The 13,283-nt window shown below is 39.4% G+C and overlaps 1 protein-coding gene across 1 annotated transcript in view; it reads left to right on the top strand.

The window, feature by feature from the left end:
• Nucleotides 1-13,283, top strand: part of RPS6KC1 (ribosomal protein S6 kinase C1) — an 85,751-nt gene that overhangs the window by 43,939 nt on the left and 28,529 nt on the right. Inside the window, exons 9-10 of the mRNA XM_054280143.1 lie at nucleotides 783-875; nucleotides 11,586-11,633. Of these exons, the coding sequence (XP_054136118.1) occupies nucleotides 783-875; nucleotides 11,586-11,633 (141 nt within the window). The remainder of the gene's footprint in view (nucleotides 1-782; nucleotides 876-11,585; nucleotides 11,634-13,283) is intronic.

Here is a 13,283-nt window from a genome sequence, read left to right as displayed (position 1 = left end):
CTCAGTTGGCAACTAGAAACTGCTGAAAATATTTGTTCATATGCCAGAGGTATATGGGATGCTTAAAATGTTGATCTTTGTCCCAAAAGACTTCCAGTTGAAATGTTGTTTCCCCCTCTGGCATGCAAGCTTTGAATTTGCTCTGAGAAACTACAAAACATAGTATGGACAAATATCTATGTATATTAGCATATTAGCTACTTGAATAGTTAGCACCTGCCAATTTTCTTGCTGTGGTGTTAATTTCTAGATTAATGATACATAGTTAGTTACTTTTTTTCTAAGGCAGCTTTAGGAATCATTTCTGTTGTGCACCTTATTATTAAAAAGATTTCATACAGCTCACCAGAGAGCAAGAGAACCCCGTTTATAATTCTATATTTTATGATCTTCAGACTTAAAAAGCCTCTAATTTGCTTTCTCCTCCTCAGTGATCTCTGAATTATTTTGTACCCAGAATACCTGTAAGGCTTTGATTGATTATTATTATGTGGTAAGAACTAAGTAATCAATTTCTCGGTTCCATTAAGCATAGAAAATATAAAGATTCATTGCTTTTTTCTTTTTTAAATTTTTGTTTTCAGTGTTATCTTGACTTTTATTTACTTGCAATTTGTTTTTTTTTCCCCCCACTAAGGACAAACAGAAAACTTCTCCTTTCATCTTCAGTCTCTCTGATTTATGATAAATTTAGTTTCCTTCGGCCTGGCATTTGCTTCAGCAGGCAGTCTTCCTTCAAGTACCACCCTGATTGATGTATAATCTTTGATATCTTCCATTAGCCTCCAGGATCACTAAGTTCAAGGCCCTCTTGGAACCTAAGGAGCCCTGCCGAGGAACTGAAGACCTTCAGAGTCCTTGGGGTGATTGACAAGGTAATTCTTCAGTGTCTCTTCAAGAATTCAGTCATAAATCGACTGCATGCTGACATTTTGTCTTTGAAGCTGCAGATCTTAAGGATATGAAACAAAAGGGGAAAATGACTCAAATGCATCTGCACTTTAAAATAACAAAAGTAGAAGAAAAAAAGGCTTTTATCTAAGCAATTCATGTAAGGTCATGCAAAATGTATTTGAGCTAAAGGATGAGGTACATGTTTGGTAGCATTCAATAGGATGGGGCCTGTTTTTCAAAAATGAAATCATGGTTGCTGTTCTGGGGTAAGGACAAGTTGATGTGTTTTCAGTTGAACAGTGTGGTGGATACTGAAAATATAGAAATAGAGAAGGGTAGAAATTCTTACTTTTGAACTCTTACTTGAAATGGGAGCTGGGGACACACACGACTGTTCTCCTTCCCTGAGAATTCAGAATTGAAATCCCTTGCCAAGACAGAGATGCAGCAATGAAGCCAAACTTATTTTGGAGTCATGCAAATAATGTCTTCCAGAATCCCAGGATAATACCCGTCTGTAAACAGTAAAGGACCATACGGATTTTTCTGCAAGCCTAATTAAGAGACCAGAAGAATTGTTGGGTTGTTTTGATAATGCTGATTAGTTACCACCTTACCAAATACTTTTAAGATGATGCATTATTCAGCAGTGTGACAGTGGCTAATGCAGACTGTAACGGCTCGTTTCCTTTTTGCTGTGCCAAATCCCTTGTGCCTTTTGATAGTTCCTCATGTAGTCCCTAGTTTGTGCATGAGCTACTGATGCATGGTCAATTTATGCATTTGTAACGTGCATCAAAAACCTGTGGCTCGTCCCTTGAGGTCTGTATTTCTTGGTTGCTTTTTCTTGTTGGACTGAACCTAGCTATTGGGACTGGTTTTTGTTTTTCTTTGCCTGTTCCGTTGTAATTGTGTGCATAAGTTGATAACTTCTCCCTAGGGGGCTGTATACATAGGTATTATGGTTGTTTTTATAGCACACAAGGTTTTCTAAGCTCTGACTTCATATTCATTGTATCTTCTTTCCTCAGTTGTAAGTACAGAATTTAGCCTGTATTCCACTCTGTACAAATATCAGAGAGACATGTTGGAAAGACCACCTATCTGTAGCCCCTGTGAGTAGGTGCTAAGTAAGTTAGTAGCCACTAAATGGATGCAGTGTGCATGGATTTTGTGAATTATTCTGACAGAGTGAGCCTGCAGAAATGCTGGAAGAAAGATTTCAGAAATGGATCAAGAAAGATTTTCTCAATATCTCCATTCTTGTGTAGTGCTAATGAACAGCTTCTGGAAAAGATGCTTGACCAGTGTGAAGCTTTTACAATCCTTGGTGGTACCAGGTCTCCTTAGCTCTCTGAGCAGTTTCAGTAAGCATCCCAGGTGTGAGCTGAACATGTCCAGACCTTTGAAGGAGAACTGGGGAGAATCAGGGTTCTAATGATGACAAAACCACAAGATTCTCTGAGCTGAAGATGTATGCAAGGAGTAGCAGGCCTGTGCATACAGCTGGAATGGTCCAGTGTAAGCAGTATCATAGGGCTCAGAGTTCATGTTTAATTACTGTGTAGAAAAGGGAGACAGATTCTTTCAGGTGTCTTTGTACTCTGCTTTCCTTCTTCCAGATTCTCACGTCACAATGTTAGCCTTATTCTGAGTATGCTGCTTTTTAGCATATATTTTTAGGGGTCTGTAAAATTGGGAGGCAAAATGAAAACCTGCTCTAAGCCCAGCGAATATTTTATTTGGTTTTATGATGCATACACAAAATGCATGTGAATATGAAACAAAAGTGTGCAGATGTATCTGTGGGCTGGAGATGATGTCCCTGCATTTGGTTTAAAGCACCATCTCCCTTCCTTCCTCACCATCACTGTCATTTCCCTCCTTCTCTGCTTCCATATGCCCTAAAGCTCTCATCATGGAGAAATCCAATCAATGTGTAAGTATCCTTGCTGCAGCCAAGTAGGTGACATAGAGTGCTTGTTCCTGACAATGGGTTTTGGTTTTCAGGGCCAGCATTGAAGGTGCCATGCTTTTGGGCACAAGGCTGTAACTGGTTCAGCACCATGCAGAGTTTTGCCTGAGAATAATCTTCCATTCTAACCCTAAGGTAGCTGCTTTGGTTTCAGCAGAAAATAGGTGTGGGTAGTAATGGGCCACTGGCATTGTAACTGCTGGCTTGACTAACCCTGTGCAAGACTGGCTTAAACACACCGACTTAAAATGGTGTTGGTTGGTTTGCAGACTCGTTCTCCCACTGCTGAAGCCCAGAGTGGTGTCTGCCTGCTGCAGTGCTGCCTCAAGAAAACCAGCTGTTAACCTTCCCTCATTCAAATGCTGAAAGGTTCAGTGCTTTCCCTTAGAGTAATGTCACTCTTTGTTCTTCTTTTGAAGCCTCTTCAAGTGTTTTGAATTGGCTTCATTTTCATGGACAAAATGCTTGTTGCTACCTGAAACTCTGGGTTTTTCAAACTGCTTTAGACTAGGCAGAATGATTAGATATTTAATTTTAGCCTAGTTTATTCCCAATATGCAATCTTTCTTTCCCTGTCTGCCCTCTCACCTTCCTTGTCACCTCAATAATTTTTGTTGCTTTGGCCCTTTTCTGCTAAATGTGAGAGTTAGAGATCTTAGCATTATTAAGCTCCTTAAATTATTGTGAGAATTCAGGGAAGTATGCCCATATGTGCCTTGCCTCCCTTTCGTGCAAAGGCTGTAGTATAAATCTAACTATTTTAGTAGGCCAAAGTGCACTTATATTTTCCTTGAGGAAGCCATTCTTTTTTTTGAGTTCTGCTGCTGCTGTGTTTGCTCACTTCATGGTGTCAAAAGGTAACGAGGTGGTGTTTGCAGGTATTTTGTATGTTTAATATGTAAAGAGCCTGCCGTGAGTAGGTTTCTGAAAATGGAGGTGTAATCTAATTGTAAAGGTGGCTTTTGTCCTGCAAACCTGTGAAATGTGAGGTGCTGCTGTTTGGGCAGCAAGGCTCTTATTAATGTTACCAGAGGTACTGCATTGGAAACAAATAGCTAAATATTGTAGCTGTTGTTATCACCATCTACAAATGATCAATTATTTTATCATCTCATGTACCTTAAAGTAGGAAAATTCTTTTTTTTGGAATAGGGAAGAGTTTTGCTTTCAAAATTTGCCTAATTAAAAATCAAGGTTGCAGGTTCTGTGCTGAGTTTCTGCCCTAGGCAAATCTTTCCTTTGAAGCTACAACCGGCCCCTAAAGAAACGACTTTGTTATGGTGCTGCTGGATACCTTCACATTGCTGCTTCAAACCCAATTTCTTATTCTTTAGAACCCTCTGTTATTTAGATTCATTCAATTTAAAGATTCACCTTGAAAGCAGAGTGCATTAAGTAATAACTATGCCTCTGTAACCAATGGCTGTCTTTTATGTCTCTTCTGTCCCCTCCCTGTCCCCCATCAAGGCACACTGTCGGTACTGGCACTGGCTGTGTTCAGTTCTTCCACAGCTGTCCATGCATTTCAGCTTGTTGTTCAATACACTGTTAAGCTTGATTATGAAACCTAATAAAATCACTTACTCTCATCAGGGCCTTGTGGTAAAATTATTTTTGGAGTTTCTGAGATAGATAATGTTTTTTAGAAAATGGAAGCAGTTTTGTTAATTGTGGATATAGGGGGTTTTGTGTCTCCCATGCTGTCCTGAGAACTCCTAATTCTGGTGACTGTACATTTTGGTGAACTGACTTAAAAAATACGTAAGAGAACCAAATGAATATTATTAATTATTTATAAAGTGTGATCACTACTTGTCTTCTTTAATGAGTGAAAGTGCCAAAAGGCTGAAATAGGTAGAATATATGTCAACTTCACAGGCATAATCTGCTGATCCAGGGTTGAGTTCAAACAGGTTATGGCTAGTTCTAGTGAAATTTAATCAGAGGGGTAGGAGGAATAGTCCCTACTTATGGCAGCATGTGTGGTGTTGTGCCCGAGTAACAGACATAGCTAACTATGTCCTGTTAGTGTTTGTTAGGAACTTAAATATTCAGCCCTTTATTGTCAGGTGAGATTAAAGACTGTTGCAGCTGTGAAACTGAGTTGACTGTAGCAGATGTTTTCTCTCCCCTGGCTCTCAGGTGCGCTCTGTGAGCACCTTTAGATCATCTTACAGATTTGACTGAGTGGCTGTGTGTGCCTGAGAGGTGTAGGGGAAAGGGAGCTGGAATGTACATACAAACAGGGCAGAATGGAAAATAGCAGTAGAAAAATGTTGAAAATCTGAAACTGAGTAATAATAATAAGTATTCATGCAAATAAACTTTTAAGAGCTGGTTTGATGTTTTGATAACCTTTTAGTTTCTTAAGTGGCTTGCCAAGTCCTACAAAATCAAACCAACTACAGAGTTATTGTCGAAAGTGATTTTTTGGCTCACCACCTTCCTTTCCCTACTGCTGTGGGATTATTCCTAAGCTACTGTCAGATTTCAAGCCCCAAGTAATAAAGCTTGCTCAACTTTAAAACCTAGTCTTTCTGCCAGCTAGAAATGGTCCTGTCCCTTCTTCCCTGCCACTTGTTTTCCTGAAATCCTTCCATTTACACAAATCTGAGCATTTCTCAGTGTTTGTGGTTGTGACCCTTGTTTCTTTCTAGCTTCTTTCCTGTTTGTTTCACTAAAATTTCTTTTGACTTGAGTGAGATTTGGAAGAGTAATGCAAATTTTGCCCTTGCCTTTAGAAAAAAGAAATTACATTGTTGAATGTTCTTCTACAGGCTGTACTGTATGTCTTCTGGCCTTCAGAAAGAAATAAATTATTGAGATATTTTCTTTTAAACCAAGATTATATAAGTTTGTCTTCCTAATTGTTACCGAGTTGTTTAATTCCTAATTTGTGCCAGGTAATTACTCTGGGATGCCAGTGACATTTCATATTGTAAAATGCTTTCATTAGTAAAACCTGCCAGATATATTTTCTAGGTTAATATTTCACCACTTGTAATTTATTGGCCAGTTTTTAGTTTACTTTAAGAAAATGGACTTTCCTCTCTGTTACCAACCGACTCAAAGTATTTAAAAATTCGAATTTGAATATATGCTGCTTTCTTAGCATTTTCATTATTTAAAGCTGCACCATTTGTCTTATAAGTACACTATTATTCCAAGTCATAGAATATACAGGATGTAAGTTCCTTAGAATAATGGTTTGAAAGGAGGAATAATTGCAAACTGAAGATAATTCATATTGCACAGGTACAAGGATAAGGAATAATCACATTTTTCATACATATTAGCCAAATGTAATCTCTTTCTGTAACGACAGAGGGAGATGAGTGAGAGTCTGGGTGGTGTAATCTAAAAAGTGACAAGAATAAATCTGTGTTAAGTAGATCTTTTAATCCTGGTAGCCTTGTGACAGCCGGCACAGCTGAGGAGAGCAGGAGGAATTGCACCCCTGCTCCTGCCCATCAACAGAGCTGTGTCCTGAGTGCCGCACCCAGCTGAGCTCCAGCCCCAGCTGAGGTTTTCTTGAAGTCCCAAATACTCGTGCCAGGGATCAGGTGGATGACTTGTCTCCTTCCTTGTCATCTCTCACTACTGCATTTTCCAGCTGGTGGTGTAAACACAAGAGAAAAAATCCTAGATGATCATCTGATGCATATTCAAGTTTGTAGGACTTTTGCTAGAGTATCTATCCTATGATAAGGGACATTTGTTTACATAAGATAAGGACCAGAGTTCATAGGTGGCCCACTGGTGGCAATATTTACATGATGTGTTTTCAGTGTAAAGCAGCAATTTAATAACAAAATGGAGCTGGTTTTAAAGTAATCCCTTAGCTGTGGTTTGTCTTGGAAACCTTTCTGCTGTCTGATTCTGCAGTAAGAGATCTTATTCAATTTTCTTTGATCAGACATAAGCTATTTTTCACTTGTGTTAGTGAACCTAAAGTCCCATTTTTGTAAGCAAGTGTGTTGATGTGTTTGTTTTGATTAGTGTTAAAAGCTGCTGGTAAATAAAAAGCACAGGTATGTTCTGTGCTATGGAAGAACAGAAACTAGGGAAAAAATCAGGCAGGGAAGGGAAGAAGATGGTGGGGGGGGGGAATCCCAGAAAAGGAAGGGGAGCTGGGGAAGCAAATGTGTGTCAGGATTTGTGTGCTGGTGTTAGAGGCAGCGGCGGGAGAGCAGCGCTCAGAGCAGCCCTTCCTTCTCCAGAGCTGTCCCCCCTGACCTTGGCTGGCTGCTCGCTGGGTGACTGCTGCTTCTCCATGTTCTCTTCTCCTGGTGCCTTGCCTGTTGCCTGCCCCTGGCTCTGTGCTCCCCCTTCTGCTGACTTGTGCAGTATTCCTTCAGCCTCTTATCTCAGGGCTTTGATGCATATGTTCTGAAGGTGGCCACCGTGACTTTGGGTGGCAGCAGATGGTAAACCTTCAGGCTGCCACCGGCTATACTGGTGTTAAGTTGGAAACTTAACGTTTGATGAAGAATCAGTAGTGCATATGAAAGAGCTTTTACTGCAGAAATATCTTTTAATTAAAAAAAAATTAGCATACCGAAACATTTGCTAATTTCTGTGCATTTAGAGGATCTTAAAATGAACTGTTTTCTTAAAGCTAGACTATGGTTATTTACCAAGCAGGTTTTATTTTATTTTTCTCCAATTAATTGGACCTACTATATTGAATTGAATTGAATTTATTTTCCTCTAAGCTGTTGGGTACACTGTAAATCAAATCTAAGAAGCTAATTTTTTTAAGTAGCTGCTGTCAGCATCAGAATTAACTCTTGACTTAGGAAAGGAAAAAAAAAATCACAAGTAGGAAATCCTATTTGGCATCATGGAGGGGTTTTGCTGTCTGCACTTTACTGAGATGCTGTCATGCAGTGCTGCTGTGTTCACTTGTTTTTTGGGATGTTCCTGAGAGCTCCAGTGCTTGTACAAAATTAGGATGTCTGTGCTGCTGAAGACACTTATTTACATTAGATATTTATTTGTGGTGATTGCTATTTGTGTGTCAGTGTTTTTGGCCATGTTGAGGTTGTCATCAGTGCAAAAAAATTGAGAAAGAATGAGTAAGCAACAGAGCTGTAAGAGCCAGCATGATATGTGGACCTTGACCCTGTTCATCCATTAGTATTACGAATAGGATTTTGCCTTGTCTCCTTTTGTGTCACAGTCTAGTTGCTCAGTGCCCAGGAGTGCCCTGCTGTGCCTTCTTCTCCCTCCTCCCCGAGACAGGATGCTGAATGTTACAGCTGGCAGTTCGTTGTTAGGAGAAGTTAAATATTACAACTTAGATGGTGAAAGAGGTTCTGTCAGCTCTGTGAGCTGGAAGCAGCCTTGGCTAATGCCAGCATCTCTGTGTGATCTGCTCTGGAGAATAGCAGAGCTCTGTCCCAGGGAATGCTCTGTGGAATCCTGTTTTGTCCCATCCTACCTTTAGGGTGAGGACTTGTCACTTTGCATTTTAAAAAGGAATCTTAGAATTACAAAAACACTTTTGCCACAGGAAGGAAGTGGGAAGGAATGCAAACAGGAGACTTGGTGCACTGCTGTCTATAAATTGGCTGTAAAGCATGAGGTGAGGAGAGTGAGTTGGCACCTGAGTCAGTTGTGCCCTTCTGCAGCAGTGTTGCAATGCATCCAAGAGCTGCTGACCTTTCTCTGCTCTGGGTGAGTGATAAAAGTTCAAGCAAATATGCTTGTGACCCTCTCTCTCTTGGACTTACCCCTTCCTGAAATAGCTTTCTGATTAGACTTCACCATTCATGTTGTCCTTTAATTATTTGGGAGAATCTGGTTAAACCACATCTTTGTAATAATGTGTGCAGGCTGCTTTCCCTTGAAACAAGATTTTGATTTGTAAAGTCTGCAGTCTGCCAGGGCCAAGTGGACCATCACTACATGAATTTCTGAAGTTACTTCCAAGGCTCTTCATGGGCTTCTTGAAGTCCCTTTTGAAGTAAACAGTCTTGCCAAAGGTTAGTACTGAATCAACAAAGAAATAATTGTCCCTAAAAGGAAGTGGAGGTGTAAATGAGGTGTTAGTCTCTCGGGGAAGGGAGGATGCTTGATAGGAAGCAAAAAGAAAGGAGCTGGTCAGTTGGACTGGGTAGCCCATGCAGGTAGTTAACCTCAAAGGCACAGGGATATTAGCTGCTGTTATTGCAAGTATAAAAGTGTAGCTGCTGCTCTTGTGTTGATGCTGCAATATAGCAGCAGATGAAGTTACCCTACAGGGAGCTGCTGCCTGCTTTATTGGCCTTGGTGGTGGTGGCTCTGTACCTCAACTTACGGGGAGAGGGCTCAGTAATCTCTTCTGTTGCACCATATGCTAATACAGTGCTGATAAGCAAGTGTGAAAAATGAAAGGGAGGAATACATTAATTGTATTTGTGCAATAAGGTATGCTATCAAAGGTAATTATTTCATGACAGTTTTAGTTATAGCAGTTGTTTTATCATGGAATAAAAGATGGCTTTAGGAGGCTTTTATTGGAAAGACAATTGTATCAAATTAGTACCAAATTAGATTTTTGTCTTTATAAAGGTGAGCAAACCCATGAGCAGTTTTTAAATTGGTGTCTTCTACTCTACAAATGAACAAATCCTGTTTGAGGGTTAAAGAAGCTATTATTCTGTCCTTTATGCTGACAGCTTCATTACTGATTGGCCTACTGTTGGTATTAAAAAAATGTTTGGCTCCTTATGATCTTTGTGCATGCAACTATAATATTAATACAGACCACAGAACTGTTCATTAAGAAATGACTTTAAATGAGGTTGATGCTTGTAAATCTGGAGAGATACAGATGTTAAATGCTGCCATTCCTTTTCATATACAGCCGTATGGCTAATAATTTCCAAGTGGCTAAAGCTCTTGTTAGCAAGAGTGCTGGTGTGTTAAGAATGGCCCTATAAATAACTTTAAGAACTGAAGTTGAAGGTGCTTCTTTTAAAGACTATTGTTAACTAAACATTATTGCCAAACAGATGGAAAGCATTCACCAGCCTGATGTTTTTAGGTCTAATTATATTATCGCCAGTCCTGTACGGCTCAGTTGAAGAGGTGTATCCAGAGGCCAATTTATAATCATTTAGCCAACACCTGTTTGGGAGATATTGACAGTCAAAGGGCACATTTAAAAAAAAAAATCACATATGTTCTCGTATTTATTGCCTCAATGTGAACAGTGTCTAGTTGCAAACAAACTTGGGAGAAGAGGAAGGAGAGTGATTGTAAACACATACATGTTTCCAAACCATTTTTATCTTCTTTTGGCATCTTCTTGTAAAGTGGTTTTTATATTTTCTCTTGTTCTGTTGATTTTCTTTGGTTGGTTGGTGTGGTTTTGTGTTTTTCTTTAATTTTAATTTTACACCTATTGATTAAACAAAGATAATAAAACCAGTTTTGCAGTTATTATTTATTGAGTTGGTTTTCCTCTGTTTCTGAAAGCCCTATGTAAGAGGCCTAAAAAGTTGTTTGGCAAACTCAAAAGACTGGGAATATTTACCTTTCCTTACCATGCCCTTGAAATAGAAACTGTGTATCATTCCTTTGTTAAAAGAATCTCAGTAGCACCAACTTCTGTTGATATTTTTTCCCCCCCAAAGATACAGAAAGCTTTTAAAATTTTCTGCAACCCTAGTAAACGAGGAGGTCTTTGAAATGGGGACGAGTCTGTGACTTCGTTTACTTTGGTGAAATATCGTGAGCGAGAAATGATTAGAAAATACTGCAGTTCTCCTTCTGATGTTTGAGATGCAATGGGGAGAGAAGTGGGTTTTGGATGCTGCCATCCAGAGACAGCAGAGCATGGCTGCACTGTTGCCCCTTGCAGCAGGGAGCTCAGAGAAGCTGGGTGGATTCTCCTTCTGCCACCTGATGAAGGCTTGTTGCTCCTGGTGCGTCATTCCTCTGCAAGAAGTCTGTGACTCTGACTTGATCTTCACTGCTCCTTGTCTGTTCAACCTAGTGTTAGGTAACCCCAGTGCCAGCAAGAGAGAGAAGCCCTTTAGAGTTTGATTTTACAGCCTAAATATTTTGCTATAACTGTATGTGAATATTTATACTGGAAGCTTACAATGTCTGCTGTAAATAAACAATGAGGGCACTCTTGTTCCTAGAGGAGGGTTGAGCTTGTGCTTGTGCTGCTCGTGTGACTGTCTTGCAGCTGGTGCTTTTCAAGCACATCTGTGTTCTTAGGGTTTGAAAACACTTAATTCCTGAGCAGGGTGACTTGAAGGCAGAGGGTTCCAGCTTTCTAAAGATGCAGTTTCCTAAATTTATATACACATGTATCTTTTTGTTCGGTTTGTTTTCAACACATAACCAAATGGAGCTTGCTAAGAGTGTAGGTGCTATTTAGTGCTTCTCTCATTGTTGTGTTTAAAGTGCTTTCAGTAGAGGTGATGCACTGCTAGCAGAGATGCTCTTTGCAGCTGCCATTCACAATTTTCTCTCTAAATAAATCCTCTTTTTTGTTGTTGTTACCCTAATTTTAGAGACCTATATCCTCAGTCATTTTTTTGCTAAAAAAAAAAAAAAGACTGGTTGTCAAGTCTGTATGCTGCAGGGGTTTAATTTTTAAATTGATTATATAATTTCTTTTTAAGAGTGTTCAGCATTAGATTTAGGAACTATAACTAGAAGTTTTGTTCGCTTACTTCTGTGAATCCTAAATAAATTCTGATTACTTTTTGCTTAGGTTTTGCTTGTAATGGACACTAGAACACAGCAGACTTTTATATTGAAGGTGAGTAAAATCTTTTATTTTATGGCCTCTGAAATTACACCACCACACAAAGATCAGTTTGTATGTAATTTATAGAGGTATCCCTGCAATATATTGTTGTTATGGTAATACATGTTAAGTGCTCTGGAATTGTTTTTTTTCAGTGTTTGGTTGCATTCCTTTCCTTTCCTTTCCTTTCCTTTCCTTTCCTTTCCTTTCCTTTCCTTTCCTTTCCTTTCCTTTCCTTTCCTTTCCTTTCCTTTCCTTTCCTTTCCTTTCCTTTCCTTTCCTTTCCTTTCCTTTCCTTTCCTTTCCTTTCCTTTCCTTTCCTTTCCTTTCCTTTCCTTTCCTTTCCTTTCCTTTCCTTTCCTTTCCTTTCCTTTCCTTTCCTTTCCTTTCCTTTCCTTTCCTTTCCTTTCCTTTCCTTTCCTTTCCTTTCCTTTCCTTTCCTTTCCTTTCCTTTCCTTTCCTTTCCTTTCCTTTCCTTTCCTTTCCTTTCCTTTCCTTTCCTTTCCTTTCCTTTCCTTTCCTTTCCTTTCCTTTCCTTTCCTTTCCTTTCCTTTCCTTTCCTTTCCTTTCCTTTCCTTTCCTTTCCTTTCCTTTCCTTTCCTTTCCTTTCCTTTCCTTTCCTTTCCTTTCCTTTCCTTTCCTTTCCTTTCCTTTCCTTTCCTTTCCTTTCCTTTCCTTTCCTTTCCTTTCCTTTCCTTTCCTTTCCTTTCCTTTCCTTTCCTTTCCTTTCCTTTCCTTTCCTTTCCTTTCCTTTCCTTTCCTTTCCTTTCCTTTCCTTTCCTTTCCTTTCCTTTCCTTTCCTTTCCTTTCCTTTCCTACATCCCCAGTGCTCAGATGTGCTGGTTTACTCACCTGACATGCTTCTGGTTATTGAGGCCAACACCTTTGCAGACTTTGGTAAAAAATCACACATTTCATGTGCTGCTTTAAAACATCTCTGAAGCCTTGGTGGCTCAGGACTTCTGACAAAGGTGAAAATTCTCCTTAATCCAAGCACATTGACCGCACTTTGTGTTTGGTCTTTTTTAGCTGAGGAATATCCTGCTGGCCTAAGTGGTTTCTGGATGAAATGTACAACTGGCCTTCTTCAAATTTGTTTCCTTATGTTTTACATCAATAGTCTGAGATAACTGAGATAACTCACTACCTTTCTGTACAGTTATTTGGTCAGAATAAAATTTTTGCATTACTCTTTTATGTTTCAGTAAGTGTTCAGATCAAGACCCCAATGTACTCAGAGCATCTGTGATGCTGAGAATTGGTTAGTTATGAGTATTGTTTTTGGGGCCATTTACTTCAGTCTCCCCTTGACATGAATTCCACTGCTAATGGCAGGAAGGGTGGAAAAAAAGCTGTGTCCCAAACATGAAGCTTTAATTACTTGTTAACATTTTGTGACTTTGCTTCAGATCTGGCTTACAACCCACCTTAACTTTGTGCATTGGCCTTTGAAATTGTATGTGCAGAATACAGCAAACCTGTTTGTTTCTCATAAAGATTCATTTATGAATATTTTATATTAGAACCTCACATTATCTACTGGCAGATAGGGTAACATTGAATTTCCCATGTAACTGCCTATGTTTATCAATACTGTAATAGGTCACACTATTGACATAATTTTTTTTCTCTTTCTCTCTCCCCTCCCTTCCACCCTCCCAC

This window comes from Melozone crissalis, unplaced genomic scaffold (assembly GCF_028551555.1).
Source record: "Melozone crissalis strain CALT ecotype California unplaced genomic scaffold, PUWL_Pcris_2 ptg000027l_1, whole genome shotgun sequence".
In the NCBI taxonomy this organism is placed as follows: Eukaryota; Metazoa; Chordata; class Aves; order Passeriformes; family Passerellidae; genus Melozone; species Melozone crissalis.
The sequence above is the reverse complement of the archived record's forward strand: the minus strand, read 5'-3'. Positions and strand labels throughout refer to the sequence as shown.